The 17,246-nt window shown below is 42.8% G+C and overlaps 1 protein-coding gene across 2 annotated transcripts in view; it reads left to right on the plus strand.

Annotated features, from left to right (window-relative positions):
- Positions 1 to 4,904, plus strand: part of MPPED1 (metallophosphoesterase domain containing 1) — an 82,866-nt gene extending 77,962 nt beyond the window's left edge. For both annotated transcript variants that reach the window (XM_088669916.1, XM_035137988.3), the window contains exon 8: positions 2,798 to 4,904. In XM_088669916.1, coding sequence (XP_088526042.1) covers positions 2,798 to 2,916 — 119 coding nt within the window. In that variant the 3' untranslated portion in view covers positions 2,917 to 4,904. The remainder of the gene's footprint in view (positions 1 to 2,797) is intronic.
- The last annotated feature ends 12,342 nt before the right edge of the window (positions 4,905 to 17,246 follow it).

Below are 17,246 nucleotides of genomic sequence, written 5' to 3' on the forward strand. Positions count from 1 at the left end.
TCTGGTGAGTATGTAGTGTTTGCTTTGGCAAAGGATATAGAACATTTATTGCAGATGACAGGAACTTAAAGAAAACAAGTAGGAAACGGCAAGCTAGATGTTATCCTGGGACGCTCAGGTTCCTCAGGGAAGAACTCCCAAGTAAGTTGCTATAGACAGCCTTAGAACAACAAGCTACTCTTTATAGAGTGTATGCTGTGAGCAGTAGAAATCTTCCCCCAACCAACCAAAGCTACATCTGCAGTTGTCATTTATAGAACCTTGGGGAGGAATAATAACTTACTGTTCTCTCCCCTCTAAAACTTTTTTTCCTAGCAAAAATGTCCCACCTGAAACTATATTTTCTGCTGCTCCCTTTCTAATGGTGACAGAATCACCATTATTCGAGTGCTGTTGCCAACTGCTCGTTCTTCAGCCAGGGCTCAGTTTCAGTTTATTGAGGGCTGATGAAATCCCACATTCTCTCTCCCCGCCCCCTCAGAGAGTTTCTTCAAACATTTTTCCAATTCTATCTCCAGCAGCTGCTCAGTCTCACCCCTTTAAAAACTGTTTAGGAAAAGCTACTGAACTTTCTAGGCAGCGCAGCTACTTAGGAGCTGAAGGATGGAGCCTGCGGTGCTTTCATGGCATTGCCAGCCTTTTCTTTTTTAAAGGTCTCAAAAAGTGCCGGAGTTTAATCCAAAAATGTCAGTTTATAATACAAAATGGATTTGGTTGTTTGAGCATGTAAGTGACCTTCAGGTCCTAATGTTCACCACCTGGAGGTCCAGACCCTGCTGTGACCTTCAAGCCGAGGCCAAGGACCTTCACATCATCACAATGGTAGACAATGCTACCATTCAGTGGATTTGTAACTGGCTGACTGACCGAACCCAAAGGGTGCTCATCAATGGCTCCTCCTCATCCTGGAGAGTAGTGACTAGTGGGGTGCCACAGGGTTCTGTCTTGGGCCCAGTCTTGTTCAACATCTTTATCAATGACTTGGATGATGGGCTTGAGGGAATCCTGAGCAAGTTTGCAGATGACACCAAATTGGGAGGGGTGGCTAATACCCCAGAGGACAGGATCACACTTCAAAATGACCTTAACAGATTAGACAACTGGGCCAAAGCAAACAAGGTGAATTTTAACAAGGAGAAATGTAAAGTACTACACTTGGGCAAAAAAATAAATGAAAGGCACAAATACAGGATGGGAGACACCTGGCTTGAGAGCAGTACATGTGAAAAGGATCTAGGAGTCTTGATAGATCACAAACTTGACATGAGTCAGCAGTGTGATGCTGCAGCTAAAAAAGCCAATGCAATTCTGGGCTGCATCAATAGGAGTATAGCATCTAGATCAAGGGAAGTAATAATACCACTGTATTCTGCTCTGGTCAGACCTCACCTGGCGTACTGTGTCCAGTTCTGGGCACCACAGTTCAAGAAGGATACAGACAAGCTGGAACATGTCCAGAAGAGGGCATCCAAAATGGTCAAAGGCCTGGAAACGATGCATTATGAGGAACGGCTTAGGGAGCTGGGTATGTTTAGCCTGGAGAAGAGAAGGTTAAGGGGTGATATGATAGCCATGTTCAAATATATAAAAGGATGTCATATAGAGGAGGGAGAAAGATTGTTTTCTGCTGCTCCAGAGAAGCGGACACGGAGCAATGGATTCAAACTACAAGAAAGAAGATTCCACCTAAACATTAGGATGAACTTCCTGACAGTAAGAGCTGTTCGGCAGTGGAATTTGCTACCAAGGAGTGTGGTGGAGTCTCCTTCTTTGGAGGTCTTTAAGCAGAGGCTTGACAGGCATATGTCAAGAATGCTTTGATGGTGTTTCCTGCTTGCAGGGGGTTGGACTGGATGGCCCTTGTGGTCTCTTCCAACTGGTATGATTCTATGATCACTGCATGCCAAGTGGTGATTTAGTGAGAATGGCCTCATTCACACCTCGAAGACTACAGTAGGGTCTGAGTTCCCAGGCCTTGGCAAGATGGCTTCCAGAGGGAAAGTATTGGGGCTGGGTTTCAACACAGCTGCTTAAACTGTAGGAAACAGAATGTGAGCATACTTCCGCACGACTTCCCTAGACACCAACACCCCAGGTGACGATGGCCAGTATTTTTTATTGCTTCTTCTTGAAATGTTTTTGGACATTATGGAAGTTAGAGTGCTGTTTGCTTATATTCCGGTGAAGACTGATGGAGTGATATCATTCAGTAGAAAAGGGTGCTTTAGCCTTTTCAGTACATGGTGATGCTACAAAGCCCTTGTCACGGGGTGTGATGGAATGAGGTCACCATGTAGAACACCACTGCACTTTCTGCCACCACCCAGTCTCGTCTCTTTTCGAATGCCAGGACACGGTAGAACCCTAGATGTAGCCGCTGAAGCTCTTTTCCTGATGGAATGCAGAATCAAAATACTTGAAGAATATCAGGCTAGCATTGCTGTTACTGCCTTTGCCAAACAACCACCATTTTGAATTCCCGGATTCCCTAAAGCCCTCCAGTGAAAGTTAATTTGAAGCCAAAAAAGAGAGAAGATTACATATGGTCTGGCTGATGGTTTTAGCTCCTGTGATTTGTATTGCATTTTATTGTGCCGGTCTTTTTGTATTTGAATCATACACAAAGCTGGTTTTTTCAGACTTAATTGTGATTTGGGGCCGGGGGGGGGGATCACAGTTATTCTGTATATTATTCCGTTTTTACTTGATTTTGTTACAATGCTTGGCAAACTTGTTGGATGAGATGTCTTAACAAGTACAACTGAGTAATAATAACAACTCTCTTTTTAAATTCTAGGTTACGGAGTTATGGCTGATGGAACTACCACCTACGTGAATGCTTCTGCATGTACAGTGAATTACCAGCCACTCAATCCACCTATAGTTATCGATTTGCCTACTCCAAGGAACACATGATTATCACATGCAGAAGTATGAAGCCTGCAACCTGTGTAAAACATTGGCTAGCAGCACAGAGCTGCTAATGTAAAAACTAAGCATACGCTAAATTATGAACGTGTTTTTCATTTCTCTTTATGAAATAACTGGAGAAGCAAGAATGGACAGACATCAGAGGTATCTGGTATCACAGCCTTCTAGAAATACTTCGACAGATCTAACATCTCATCATTTTAAAAAAGACTTTTTAATACAGAAAAGGGGCCTGCATTCCATGTTATATCAAGAGACATCAATGCATTATGTATATTCCATGTGCTATACTGAACTTACTAAAATGACATGACTCTTCAGCCAAGTGGTTCTTTATGAAGGTTTACGGTTTTCATGTGTGTTAAATGCTAGCATTTGCTCATTTAAACCTGGTTTCACAGGATAATCACAGTGAGGGGGAAATAAAATTGTGTAGATTATTGGGACTATTATTACAGATATAAAATGGCTCCCCATGTATTTAAGAGGTCAAAAGAAGCACATTATTATGGCACAAGGTTATAGACTTTTCAAATCTATAATCTTCCAGTCTTCCAGTAAAACCCAGTATAGGAGAATTTTTAAAATCATCTTCCATCGGATATTAAATATGGAAAGTGATATTATGGTGGAGATTACCGAAATGCAGTATACAGCACAAAAATTGAAAGAGAAGTTTAAAATTAAATGTAAACTCAGGAATTAAAAAGCCCCCTCCCTCCCCCCAAAAAACCCTAATGAATTCTGCAGCTGTTAAATCTCATACAGGGCAAACTTAATCATGTTTCCTTAGAAGTAAGTCTACTGTCTGCAACCGTCTGTACAACAATGTGCAAATGCAACTTGAAATACTTGCTGCATTTTAAGCCACTACTGCGTCCATAGCCATAGCTTTTGCCCTTGCAGCCCAGTTCTCAAAGGTCAATTCCACATTCACCCAAGCTGGCAAATGTGTGCGCATGCAGCTGATCCAAACATGTTTAAGAGTCCACATGAGCACATCACAGGGATCATAAATATGGGTTTTAACAATATATATATATAGGCACATAACTTCAGGAATGTGGAGTTCAGGGTCAAATCTGAGAAAGGTACAGAATGATATCTAGACTTGTTGCTTGTTAAGTACAGTCATATCTCGTGTTGCGTTCTGCTCTTCTTATGGACTTTCAGCTTACGAACACGGCAAACCTGGAAGTGTTTACTTCTGTGTTTGCCGCCGGCGCATGCACAGAAGCAATCTGCGGGCTTCGCACATGCGCAGAAGAGGCGCGCTAGTTGTGGACTTTTCGGGGTTGGAATCCATGGAATAGGGAGCACAAAAAGAAGACTTGTCATTTTATGGCAACCTTATGTGTTCTGAAAATATATATTACTGTGGATCAAATTTATTCACAAGATCGGGTGTGCAGATATAACTTTGCACAGAAAGGCTAGTGCAAACCAGGCTAGATGGCAGATATCTCTGGTCACCGTTGCAAGAAAAAGCAAATCCACTAGTTTGCACCAGCCTTTCAGCACGTTGTCATTCCTCCACATGGAGGAATTCTACATTGTGGCTAATGTGGCTATTTTTATAATAAACCTTTACATACCGTAAGTTTTCTAGTGACAACCCCAGAAAATAAAATAAACAAACTTCCTGAAACAGATAAATGAGTCTAAAATGTTTACAATAACTCATAGCACTTCAGAAACACTTAAAAAAAGAGGTGGAGCATATTATTAAAATAAGAGGCCTTTTTTTTGCCTCAAGTACATTTCTATGTAAGTCAGGATATATTCTCTGAAGAATATTCCCCCCCCTCTAAAAATATTTCTTTGAAATATCGTGCATTTTTATGTATGAATGACATTAAGAAGCTTTTGAGGTCATGAAAATTTTCAGGCGTGTTGGATCATTTTGGCATAACTGGATTGTTGTTGTAATTTCCTGTCAAGCATGTTAGACAAATAAAAATCTTTTAAAGCTACTAATTGTGTGGTGTACACATGGACAGAAGAAACGGGGCATTTCACATTCAAAATGCTGCAGTTGTGGGCTCATTTTTTTGTAAGTGTCTGCTTCATCATACACTAGAAAACATTTGCCAGCAGATCTGATGAGGTTTTGTGTGCCATTTAAGGCAAAGTGCCCCAGTCGCCCATACTTCTTGGCCCCTGCTCTCACTAGGCACAGCCTCCTACAGTAAATTGTTGACAAGGCTATGTCATCAGTCAGTGGACTGTCATGGATGCTTGTAGGCCTTCCTGGGCTATCTTATCCCAAGATGTCTCATTCCGTCTGAAGAACATAAGGTCCTTCCACAGAACCGGGTGTTGTTTCAACTTTGAACAGTAGTAAACTTTGAGCAGGCACTCTCTGGGGCCACCTCACCCACATTGTTTTCCTCCGAGGAAGGGCTGCCTCGGAGCAAGCATGGGCAACCCTGGGGCTGCTTTTTGGTTGTTGGCTAGCCTAGGGTTCTAGGCACATGCTAGAAGCCAGGCTTGAGGGGTTGGGAGAAGGTCTGGGCGCGGCAGCGGCAGTAGTAGCCGGTGAGTTGTGAGCAAGAAAAACGCTCATGCGTGGCTGGAGTAAGGCCAGATGTGTCAGGGAGCAGTGATTCACCCACCACACACATACAATCTGCCACCCGAGGCAAAGGTCTCATCTTGCCTAATGGGGCAGCCACTGGCCTTAGGTTGGGTTAATACACTACCGTGATCATGTGGCTACCACTGGGGGAAAATTGCTTCTGTTCAGCTGGTATTAATGGCTGCAACTATAACATATGCAAGGACCTAAGCAATCAGGGACCTGAGGAATTCCTGCATTGCAGGGGGTTGGACTAGATGACCCCGGGGTCCCTTTCTATGAATTGCCTTCTCCATACCAACCTGTCCATTCACTGAAATCTACAGATCAGGCCCTGCTAGTCATGCTCTCTCCTGCCCATCTTATACATCTCATAGCAGCCAGTCAGAGGGCCTTCTCTGTTGCAATGCCAAACTGTTGGAATTGCCTGCCCTGTGAAATGTGACAGACACGAGACTTGAAAGGGGCTTTTGCAGGAGAACTTTCTGCTTGGTTGTGTTATCTTTTCTACAGGGAGCTCAAGGTGGTGTATGTGGTTCTTTCCCTCCCCGCCCCATTCTATCCTCAGAACAACCCTGCGAGGGAGGTCAGTCTGAGAGGCAGTGACTGGCCCCCAAGCTGAGGGAGGATCTGAAGTCCGTAAGTTGCCTCAGCCCCCAGATCATTATTTCTTTACTTCAGTTTTTCTAACTCTTCAAAATGAGGCAACCAGAGCTCTTTGCTTGATTGCAAAGCCACAAATTTAGACAGAGAGGGAGGCATCTGAAAGGCATTTAATTTACTCCAGAGCCTATAGTTGGGTAATATTTGTGGCAATGCAAAAGGCGCAAAAGTTGGTCCTCTCCAAGGTCATCTCAGGCCATAAATAAAAGTACCTCCCCACCCCCATCCCAGAATAAAGCATTTATTTACAGCCATTATTTGCATGCTGTTCCACAAGACATCTTGCAACTAAAACAATTGTGAGCAAAAATAAGACATAATATTGTAAAATCAAGGCAGGTGTCAACCCTGGTGTCATTGTCCTATGTTTGCCAGTAATTGTGGCCAACTGATGTCTGTTTTGGCCAAACTTTGCCTGCTCTTTTTTCCCTTCTGCTTCCAGAATGTCTTGCACCCGGGTCCCATGCTTACATTTAAAATGCAGCAACATGGAAGGAGTATTTAGATTGGCAAGCACTAGTAAAAAGTGAAACAGGAATCCCCACTTGGACGCAATCGGCACACACGCTTCCACTTACATGCGTGCCAAAAATGGGGGGTGGAATTGGGCAGGGGCGGAGTGGGGATTCCCCGCCCCGACATGCATCCCTGTGACACACATGATATCCTAGAATGGAGCCCCATGTAAGGGGGGATTCTCCGGGTCCCACAGGGGAGCCAAATGTGGTTGATCAAGAGAGACATGGACACAAAAAGGTTGAAAACCACTATCCTAAACCATTTCCATCTTTGCCCAAACCTATTAACCGCTTGTCACCCCCTCCTTCGCAAAAAAATTGTATTTCATTCACTTGATAAGAAATCACTGAATCCCAAAGTTACAGTCTAATCACAGAAGCTTTCTTCTGTTCCCAGTATTTAATTTAAACTAACCTCATGACCATTATCACATAAAACAGCTGTTCTTTAATAAAATATTTTTAATAAAACATTTGCAAGCATATTTGAGGTCAAAGGCGATATTAACATATGGTATCTCATTAGTTTCAAGTGTTGCTTTTGTTGAAAAGCCTTAGGTTTGTTTTTTACTCAAAAACAACAATGCAAAAATGAACAAACTTCCTCAGACATTCCTGGTAATTGTCCCTACACTTTCCAAATGACTTCCATATTTTACATGAACTTGAGGACCACTGAGTTGACAATTTATAACAATTTACTCTTAACAGTCAAACATAAGGAGCTCCCTTTAACCCCAGAACAGTTCTATATATCCATTTGCAAGTTTAATAGTTTTCTCCTAATTTACAACTTTGTTTTAGCTGCAGTAATGTTCCATATAATACATCTGCGGCAAAGACCACTCCTAGGGATACAGTGTTCCTCACTCCTTGATCTGCATTTTTAAAAATTTGGGATTTTTATGCCAACTTTCAAAACAAAAGTTTTCTTAAAGTGGCTTAGAGTTAATATCTTTAAAACATGCAACCAGGTACGTATCTAAAAATGTTTAACATATTGACTGCTTAAGCAATTTCTAATCAAACTAATAATAACCACATTGCACTATAAAACACACAGCAATTACTATTTAAACAACCCAGCTCATAATTTTAACAGAGTGAATTGAAATTGATCTTTTAAACCTGTATAATGGCAAACAGAAAAAGAGCCAAGCATAACGGATGAGCTGTTCCAAAGTCCAGGATCCTATTACAGTCTCACTTGCTGGATCATCACCTTGTCGTGGTGAGTGGACTTGGAAGTTCCTGTGATCCTTGTGAGCGAAGCCGTCAGGAATCTCGTACTCCCAGCAGGGTCACCCAAGGCGGTAAGGTCAAAGGGAAGGAGCTAGACAAAGAATGATCCAAGAAGTCCTCAACGGCAGAACAGGTGGAAGATAGTGGTTATTGAGTTGTTTTTCCTTCATAACGATCCCCAACAACTTACATTTAAAAGCATGCAGCCTCCAGTGTCTGGCAACCACCAACAGGACTTTTTGCCCCAGTGTGCATTGCTTTACACACACTTACATTGGATCATATTTCCCATTTTAATGCCTGTTTATTATCCAGCTGGAGAGATCCTTCTGGAGAACCTTGCAATTATTATTTTTTTGTTATCACCCTGAATAGTTTGGTGTCATCAGAAAGCTTTGCCACCCCGCGGCTCACCCCCAGCTAAAGAGCACAGGGCCCAATAAAGATTCTTGGATGACCCACAGGGTGGGAACTGTTCATTTATTCATCGTCTCTGCTTCCTGATCTTTAAACAAATCGTGTTCCATAAGAGGGACCTGTCTTCTTATCCCATGACTGCTAAGCTTACTCATGAGTCTTTGGTGAGGGATTTTATAAAAAAACCTTTTGAAAATTTACATACAATATGCCCAATGGATAGCCATATCCATATGTTTATTGACCACCCCCCAAAATTCTAAAAGGTTAGATAGGACTTTACCTTTGCTGAAGCGATGCTGGTTCTTCTTGAGCAAGACTCGTCCTTCAACATGTTTGGCAATTTTATCTTTAATAATGCTTTCTGCCAGTTTTCTCAGAAGAGATATTAAACAAACCAATCTGTAATTTCTGGATCTCCCTTGGACATTTATTTTTTTAATATATATGTATTTAATATATATGTATTTAAATACAACATGGTGTCGTTTTTGCCACTTTCCAGTCCTCAAGTATAGAAGCTGATATTAGGGACAAGTTACACATTTTTGTTACATTTCATATTTGCTTTAGGAACTCTTGGTTGGATGTCATTTGGACCCTGTGATTTATTTATCTAAATTGTATATTTTAGATCTTCATCTTTGATGGTGTCATTGGTTTCAGTTCCTCAGATTCCCTTCCTGAGAAAATTCAGGGATCTTCTACCATCAAGACAGACAGAAATAATCCAGCTACTCTGCAATTTCCTTTTCTTTATTTAGCTCACCTTTGACTCCTTTGCTGCCCAGGGATCCAGTCACCTCTCTATCTGCTTTCCTTGATATCCAATCCCCTCCGCTGTTATTATCTACTTGCATTTCTTTTCCAAAATGTATCTTCCTTTTCGTTCTCGTTTGGGCAAGACTTCCATTTTCTGAAAGAGCCTTCTTACCTCCAAAAACTTTCTTGACTCTGCTCTTTATCCATGCTGGCGTCCTCTCGACCTTTGGTAGTACCTTTCCTGATCTGTTGGCGTGCATTCTAACGGAGTGTCTATTACTTGGGTTTTGAATACCCAAAGCATTTTGAAGAGATTTGACCCACTTGACTTTCCATTTCAACATTCTTTTTTTAATGGTCCCCTCATTTTTTAGAAGTTTCCCATTCCGAAGTCAAATGCTGGACATGCTTGGCAATTGTCCTCTTTGTTGTTGTTGTTGTTTAGTTGTTTAGTCGTGTCCGACTCTTCGTGACCCCATGGACCATAGCACGCCAGGCACTCCTGTCTTGCACTGCCTCCCGCAGTTTGGTCAAACTCATGTTCGTAGCTTCGAGAACACTGTCCAAACATCTCGTCCTCTGTCGTCCCCTTCTCCTTGTGCCCTCCAACTTTCCCAGCATCAGGGTCTTTTCCAGGGAGTCTTCTCTTCTCATGAGGTGGCCAAAGTATTGGAGCCTCAGCTTCACGATCTGTCCTTCCAGTGAGCACTCAGGGCTGATTTCCTTAAGAATGGATAGGTTTGATCTTCTTGCAGTCCATGGGACTCTCAAGAGTCTCCTCCAGCACCATAATTCAAAAGCATCAATTCTTTGGCGATCAGCCTTCTTTATGGTCCAGCTCTCACTTCCATATATCACTACTGGGAAAACCATAGCTTTAACTATACGGACCTTTGTAATTGTCCTCTTACAATTGGCAATTGTCCACCAATGTTAAATTTGATGGCACTATGATCACTGTTCTCAGCAATTTGTTCAGCAACACATTTCTTATTCCAGCTCTTGGGCACCACTTGAAATTAATTCCAGAGCCATTTCCCCTCTGGTCAGTTCCATGCCTAACTGTTCTAGGGCGCAGCCTTTATAGATCAAACACCTATAAAAATATTAAAGATAAACTGAAAAGACATCTATAGAGAAAAATGATGTTCATAGAATTGTAGAGTTGGAAGTGACCATGAGCAATGCAGGAATCTTTTGCCCAATGTGGGGCTTGAACCGGAGATTAATAGTCTTATGCTCTAGTGACTGAACTACTTTCTATACAGCTGTCTTCTAATTTGGGGAGGGGGCAAACTGGGAACATAAGCACCTTGTGGCTAAAATTACACACCCTTGCCAAAACAGGAAAGTCACCCATCAATTTTGTATTACAGTAACAAGATTAAGATTAAGGATGCTGTTTTAAAATAAAATTTTGCTTTGGAAGACTTCAGGGTTCATGTCTTCATGCCTTCCCTGAATTCACAGGGTTTTTTTTTTTTTTTTGCTTCTGCCTGTGAATGGCATCTTTCACCTAATATATTTTCCTTTGAAAGCTGTGCTGCACAACAGCACAAGAGCTGCTAACGGCTGTTCAAGACACTTTGTTGTATAATTCACAATGCATTGAGATAAGCCATGATTAATAGATGTCCCCCTTCCTAACCAGAAAGGGGATCCCAATACAACTTTGAAACTGGGTGTTTATGCGCTTTGGCCTTGATCCAAGTACTTATGCACAACCGTAAGTGCCCCTGTCTTCAAAAGACACACCCAACATATTCAGTAGGGTAGACAAGCTGCTCTCTTGCTGAATAGATCTGATAGACCTGCATAGAATAAACCACACAGCAACACAATAAGCCCTCTCTGCTGTCCATCTCTCTCAAAGAGTGCGGCGCATCACGCTTGGGGTGGCAGGAAGAATCGAGGACAATCAAAGAAACATTTCAAAATTATAGTATACTATGGTGTATAGTAGGGACCCAGGTGGCACTGTGGGTTAAACCACAGAGTCTAGGGCTTGCTGATCAGAAGGTCGGCGGTTTGAATCCCTGCGACGGGGTGAGCTCCCGTTGCTCGGTCCCAGCTCCTGCCCACCTAGCAGTTCGAAAGCACATCAAAGTGCAAGTAGATAAATAGGGACTGCTCCGGCGGGAAGGTAAACGGTGTTTCCGTGCGCTTCTCTGGTTCACCAGAAGCAGCTTTGTCATGCTGGCCACATGACCCGGAAGCTGTCTGCGGACAAACGCCGGCTCCCTCGGCCTATAGAGTGAGATGAACGGCTATAGAATGGCTTAGGGAGCTGGGTATGTTTAGCCTGGAGAAGAGAAGGTTAAGGGGTGATATGATAGCCATGTTCAAATATATGAAAGGATGTCATATGGAGGAGGGAGAAATATTGTTTTCTGCTGCTCCAGAGAAGCTGACACGGAGCAATGGATTCAAACTTCAAGAAAGAAGATTCCACCTAAACATTAGGAAGAACTTCCTGACAGTAAGAGCTGTTCGGCAGTGGAATTTGCTACCAAGGAGTGTGGTGGAGTCTCCTTCTTTGGAGGTCTTTAAGCAGATGCTTGACAGGCATATGTCAAGAATGCTTTGATGGTGTTTCCTGCTTGGCAGGGGGTTGGACTGGATGCCCCTTGTGGTCTCTTCCAACTCTATGATTCTATGAGTGCCGCAACCCTAGAGTCGGACACGACTGGACCTGATGGTCAGGGGCCCCTTTACCTTTACCTTTTATGGTGTTTAGTATCTATATGCAGGATATGGATAGATATCTTTTCAAAATGAGAGCAAAAGCATCCATTTTAGCCAATCCTCACTTAGGAACGACACACGTGAATGTCCCATTTTTAAAGCTTTCTAGCAACTGGGGGATGTTATGGACTGCACCAAACTCCAGCTTTCTGCATAGTGTGGACCTGCTAACTGTTTTGTGGTGTTACACTTTGTGTCCTCTTTGGAGAGAGAAAGAGATGCATCAACCATGGTACCTCAGGTTAAGAACTTAATTCGTTCCGGAGGTCCGTTCTTAACCTGAGACTGTTCTTAACCTGAGGTACCATTTTAACTAATGGGGCGTCCCACTGCCACTGTTGTTCTCATCCTGAAACAAAGTTCTTAACCCGAAGTACTATTTCTGGGTTAGCAGAGTCTGTAACCTGAAGCGTCTGTAACCCGAGGTACCACTTGTATATCACTTTCTCCAGTAAAAAGAAGAAGGATGTCTTCAGCTAATATGCATATTCAAATTCAGGTCCCAATGTGGAAATATGGTAACATTTTAGTAATTCTGTGAAAGTGTGAGTTAGCCAGTCACTCGCCTTAACTAGGGACGCAGGTGGCGCTGTGGGTTAAACCACTGAGCCTAGGGCTTGCTGATCAGAAGGTCAGCGGTTCGAATCCCCGCGACGGGGTGAACTCCCGTTGCTCGGTCCCAGCTCCTGCCAACCTAGCAGTTCGAAAGCGCGTCAAAGTGCAAGTAGATAAATAGGGACCGCTACAGCGGGAAGGTAAACGGCGTTTCCGTGCACTGCTCTGTTTCGCCAGAAGCAGCTTAGTCATGACCTGGAACCTGTACGCCGGCTCCCTCGGCCAATAACGCGAGATGAGTGCGCAACCCCAGAGTCGGTCACAACTGGACCTAATGGTCAGGGGTCCCTTTACCTTTTACAGGGCCTAACTACGCATGGCCTGGGAGGGCCAATGGCCAGATCTTCCAATACTGTTGATGTAGTTGCCGGGGGTGGGGGTACAGGATGGGGTGGAGACCCTGAAGGAGAAGGTGTTTAACCCTTTCCACTTGTACCACTCTCCTGCTCTAAATCACCCTGTTGCCCCAGTGATTTAGGGGAAGGCAGTGTGGCCCCCATATGCTGCTTGTCTTAGTCTCCCCCTGGGGAAAAACAGCATTGCAGGGAATCCCCCCCCCATTTCCCCAATTTTTAATAGGCAAAACCACATGTGGGGAGCAGTTACAGCCCCCAGCTCCCACCCCAAGCTGCTTTTATATTTCAGAAAAGACATCTGGAGATGTGATCATGAGTCTCGTGCATCATATGTAGTTTGACGCTCAGTGATGCCCATGAATGTAGCAGCATATTATAAGGAGCACATGATAGATACTCTCAGATAATTAAGCATAACAAGGGCCTGATTGGGCTGGATATTACACTGCATTGATCCTGGTATTTAACCCAGCCGTATATTCTAAACCCACTGCCTGTTTGCCAAGATAATCAACGAATGCATCTGGATCCTCACACTCTCTGTCACAAACTGAACAAAACATTGTTTCCAGCCAAATTTCATGCATACAAATCATTAGTGCAAAATTTGGTGCCGCCATTGTAACAGCGCCCTTTTGAAAGGCAGTTAAATATGCATCATGCTTGCTATAAATAATATTCTGAAACCTTTTTTAAAAAAATTATTTAATAAAATGTATCTACTGCTTGGTTGTAGTAAAACCTCTTAGCAGTTTTACCATGATGATATTCATTGTCCAGCCACCTTCATTTAAAACCCATACAAAGAGAATAAACTCTGCTTGGATGCTGTTAAAAATCAGAGATGCTCCAGAAACAGTGATGTGGCTGTTTTTACAGTAATTTTAACAGCGTGTTGTATCTGCTTATTTGAAGATGGTGATATTTTGTATTGTTGCAGAGAAATTCATGTCAAGCTTACTTTCTGGGGATATTCAGTGAAGACATCAAATTAGCATATTTTAAGTATTAACATATTACAAAATTCTTTTTTGTGTCTACTTGAGATAATAATAAGCCATCCATGGGATGACAGCCTTTGTGCGGGGCGGGGGTGGGGCGGGGGAGAGAGATAGCGAATGATGAGAGCTGCTCTTTGTGTCTATAGATATATGAATGGCTCCTTCCTCACTGTGCTTTTCAAGTTGTGACCACCTGGTCGTCACTCAAGAGAAAAAACTCCCAGTACCCTGCCCCAAATAAACGTCTGAAACTGAAATATGGCAGGCAGGCCGTCATGTACAGAGACTGGAGTACAAATCCCCACTCTGCTAGGATGTGGGGCCTGTGCCCAAGTCTCGGCCGAAGCTAGGTCACAGGGTTGAGGTGAGGATAAAGTTGGATAATGCGTCCCTGTGCACCCCATGGCGGGTGGGTGGATACAGAGAGTAACTCAGGTAGCCTAAATTGTCTTGCTTCTTCCCAACCTATAGCATTCAAGTTACAGGTAGGTAGCCGTGTTGGTCTGAGTCGAAACAAAATAAAAAAATTCCTTCAGTAGCACCTTAAAGACCAACTAAGTTTTTATTTATTTTATTTTAAGTTTTTATTCTGCACCAGCGGGTGCAGAATGCCGCGGCGAGGCTCCTTACAGGGTCCCGGCCGCGGGATCACATTCATCCAGTGCTTTACCAGCTGCACTGGCTCCCGGTGGAGTACAGGATCAGGTTTAAGGTGCTGGTTTTGACCTTTAAAGCCCTATGCGACTTGGGACCCTCGTACCTACGGGACTGCCTCTCCTGGTATGCCCCGCGGAGGACCTTAAGGTCCACAAACAATAATATTATGGAGATCCCGAGTCATAAGATGGCTAGATTGGCCTCTACTGGAGCCAGGGCCTTTTCAGTACTGGCCCCAACCTGGTGGAACGCTCTTTCCCAGGAGACCAGGGCCCTGCGGGATTTGTCATCTTTCCGCAGGGCCTGCAAGACAGAGCTGTTCCGCCTGGCCTTTGGGTTAGACTCAGCCTGACCCCTGTGTTTTTCTCCCTCATGGCTTGGATTTATGGCCTACTTGAAATGAGGCTGCACTTTAAATTTTAATACTGTATTTTAATCTGTATTTTAACTAATTGTTTTTATGTTTTATTGTGGTTCTGTTGGTGTCAGCCACTTATGGCCTACTTGAAATGAGGCTGCACTTTAAATTTTAATACTGTATTTTAATCTGTATTTTAATTAATTGTTTTTATGTTTTATTGTGGTTCTGTTGGTGTCAGCCGTCCTGAGCCCGGTTTTTGACTGGGGAGGGCGGGGTATAAATAAAAATTTATTATTATTATTATTATTATTTTGGTATGAGCTTTCGTGTGCATGCACACTTCATCAGATACACTGAAACAGAAGTAACCAGACCCTTATATTCAGAGGGTGGGGGGTGATGGGTGATGGGCTGATAGGAGTGGTAAACCTGTTGATGACTGTTAATGACTGCAATTGGTCTTGCGGGGGGGGGGAGCAAGGGCTGAGGTGCTAAGGAAAGCTTGATCATGTATATTGAGATAAGAATCCAATGTTCATCCCAGGTGGCTCCATGGTTTTAAGCTTGCTAATGAGTTGTAATTCAGCAACTTCTCTTTCCAGTCTGTTTCTGAAATTTTTCTGTAATAAAACAGCTGCTTTGAGATCTTGTATAGAATATCCTGGGAGATTGAAGTGTTCTCCTACTGGTTTCTCTGTCTTGTGATTCCTGATGTCAGATTTATGTCCATTTATCCTTTGGCGTAGGGTTTGGCCTGTTTGTCCAATATAGAGAGCTGAAGGGCACTGTTGGCATTTGATGGCATACACAATGTTAGAGGATGAGCAATTAAATAGTCCTGAGATGGTATGTTGGATGTTGTTGGGGCCAGTAATGGTGTTGTCCGGGTGTATGTGGCAGCAAATTAAACAAAAACACCCCCAGTCCTCCTGTGTTCAAGTAGCAGGAGATTTCAGAGAGAGCTTTGAAAAGGGCCCATTTCCTTAATGATGAGCAAGTACTGGAAAGTTGCTGCTGCTTTTAATGTTTGGTTCTTTGTGGGGGTGTTTTCTTCCTCTTCCTTTTTTCAAATATTCAGATAGGCATTCAGAGAATGCTAATCTGGAAAGGCATTTTACACATTGTATAGAACAAAGTAGTCAAATTCTTAATTGTACTAGGGAGACTAGGGAGGACGTATTTTTGAATGCTTCCCTATGTAGTAAACTGACATATTAGAAATAGATAGATAGATAAATAAATAAATAAATAAATAAATAAATAAATAAATAAATTGCCCAGTAACACCTTAGAGCAGGCATCCCCAAACTGCGGCCCTCCAGATGTTTTGGCCTACAACTCCCATGATCCCTAGCTAACAGGACCAGTGGTCAGGGATGATGGGAATTGTAGTCCAAAACACCTGGAGGGCCGAAGTTTGGGGATAATGCCTTAGACACCAACTAAGTTTGTTCTGGGTATAAGCCTTCGTGTGCATGCACACTTCTTCAGATACAACACTTCTTCAGATAAGACATATTAGGATAAGATCTACTTCTTTGTCACGTGTATTAATTTACTGCATGGATGTAGTTTTCATTATTATTATTTTTTTTCAGGTAGGGGATCATTCCAAATGGTTACAATCAAGAATCTTCTGCCGTCCGAATGGGTGGAATTAAGCACCCCTGCATCTCATTCTCTGTAATGAGCTGAATAGGTCTCTCTTATTTGGAAACTCCTTTTTATTTCATTACATCTTCGACTACCACTTTGAATTACCTCTGACTTTTTTGCGGTGCCAACTACCCAATATTTTGTTGAGTCAACTAGTAAAATCATGTTCTGTCAGGGAACCAGTACTGATGTTCAAAAGCACACAATGGAGGTCTCAAGCCCTCATCAACTCAACGTTTTTGCTGCAGTTTGGCTGTTCTCCACTTCTGATCCACTGCATATTGTCCTGAACACCATCCCTCACCAGTTACTTCCCACTTAATCCATTATATTCTGAGGTGGCTCTGCCTAAACAAATAATAATAAATAACCTACTTCTGCCTAGAGAACTAGTATTTCTTAAATCAGAAGTTGGCAATCCTACAGACTTCCTAGGGGGCAGAGTTTGGGCACAGAACTTGCAATATGGGCAAACTTTGTCAAGTAACCAGTTGGAAGATTGGAGTGTTGTCATGTAAAAGACCTGCAGGGCTTCATTTTTTTGCATTTGCAGAATTACATTTTGGCAATAGATTGCCTTTGTTGTGTTCAATATTCTTCCTCTGAACACACCGACAGGGGAAGGAAAGCACTATCTTCTCCTTGCAATGCACAATCCTTATTGATTTATGAAAGTTATGCTTGTAAACAGTAGGTGTTTTCTGTGTTATCCAGGATATTTCAAAATACTGTCACTTGAAATTC

This window comes from Zootoca vivipara, chromosome 5 (genome assembly GCF_965207765.1).
Source record: "Zootoca vivipara chromosome 5, rZooViv2.hap1.1, whole genome shotgun sequence".
NCBI classification, from domain to species: Eukaryota; Metazoa; Chordata; class Lepidosauria; order Squamata; family Lacertidae; genus Zootoca; species Zootoca vivipara.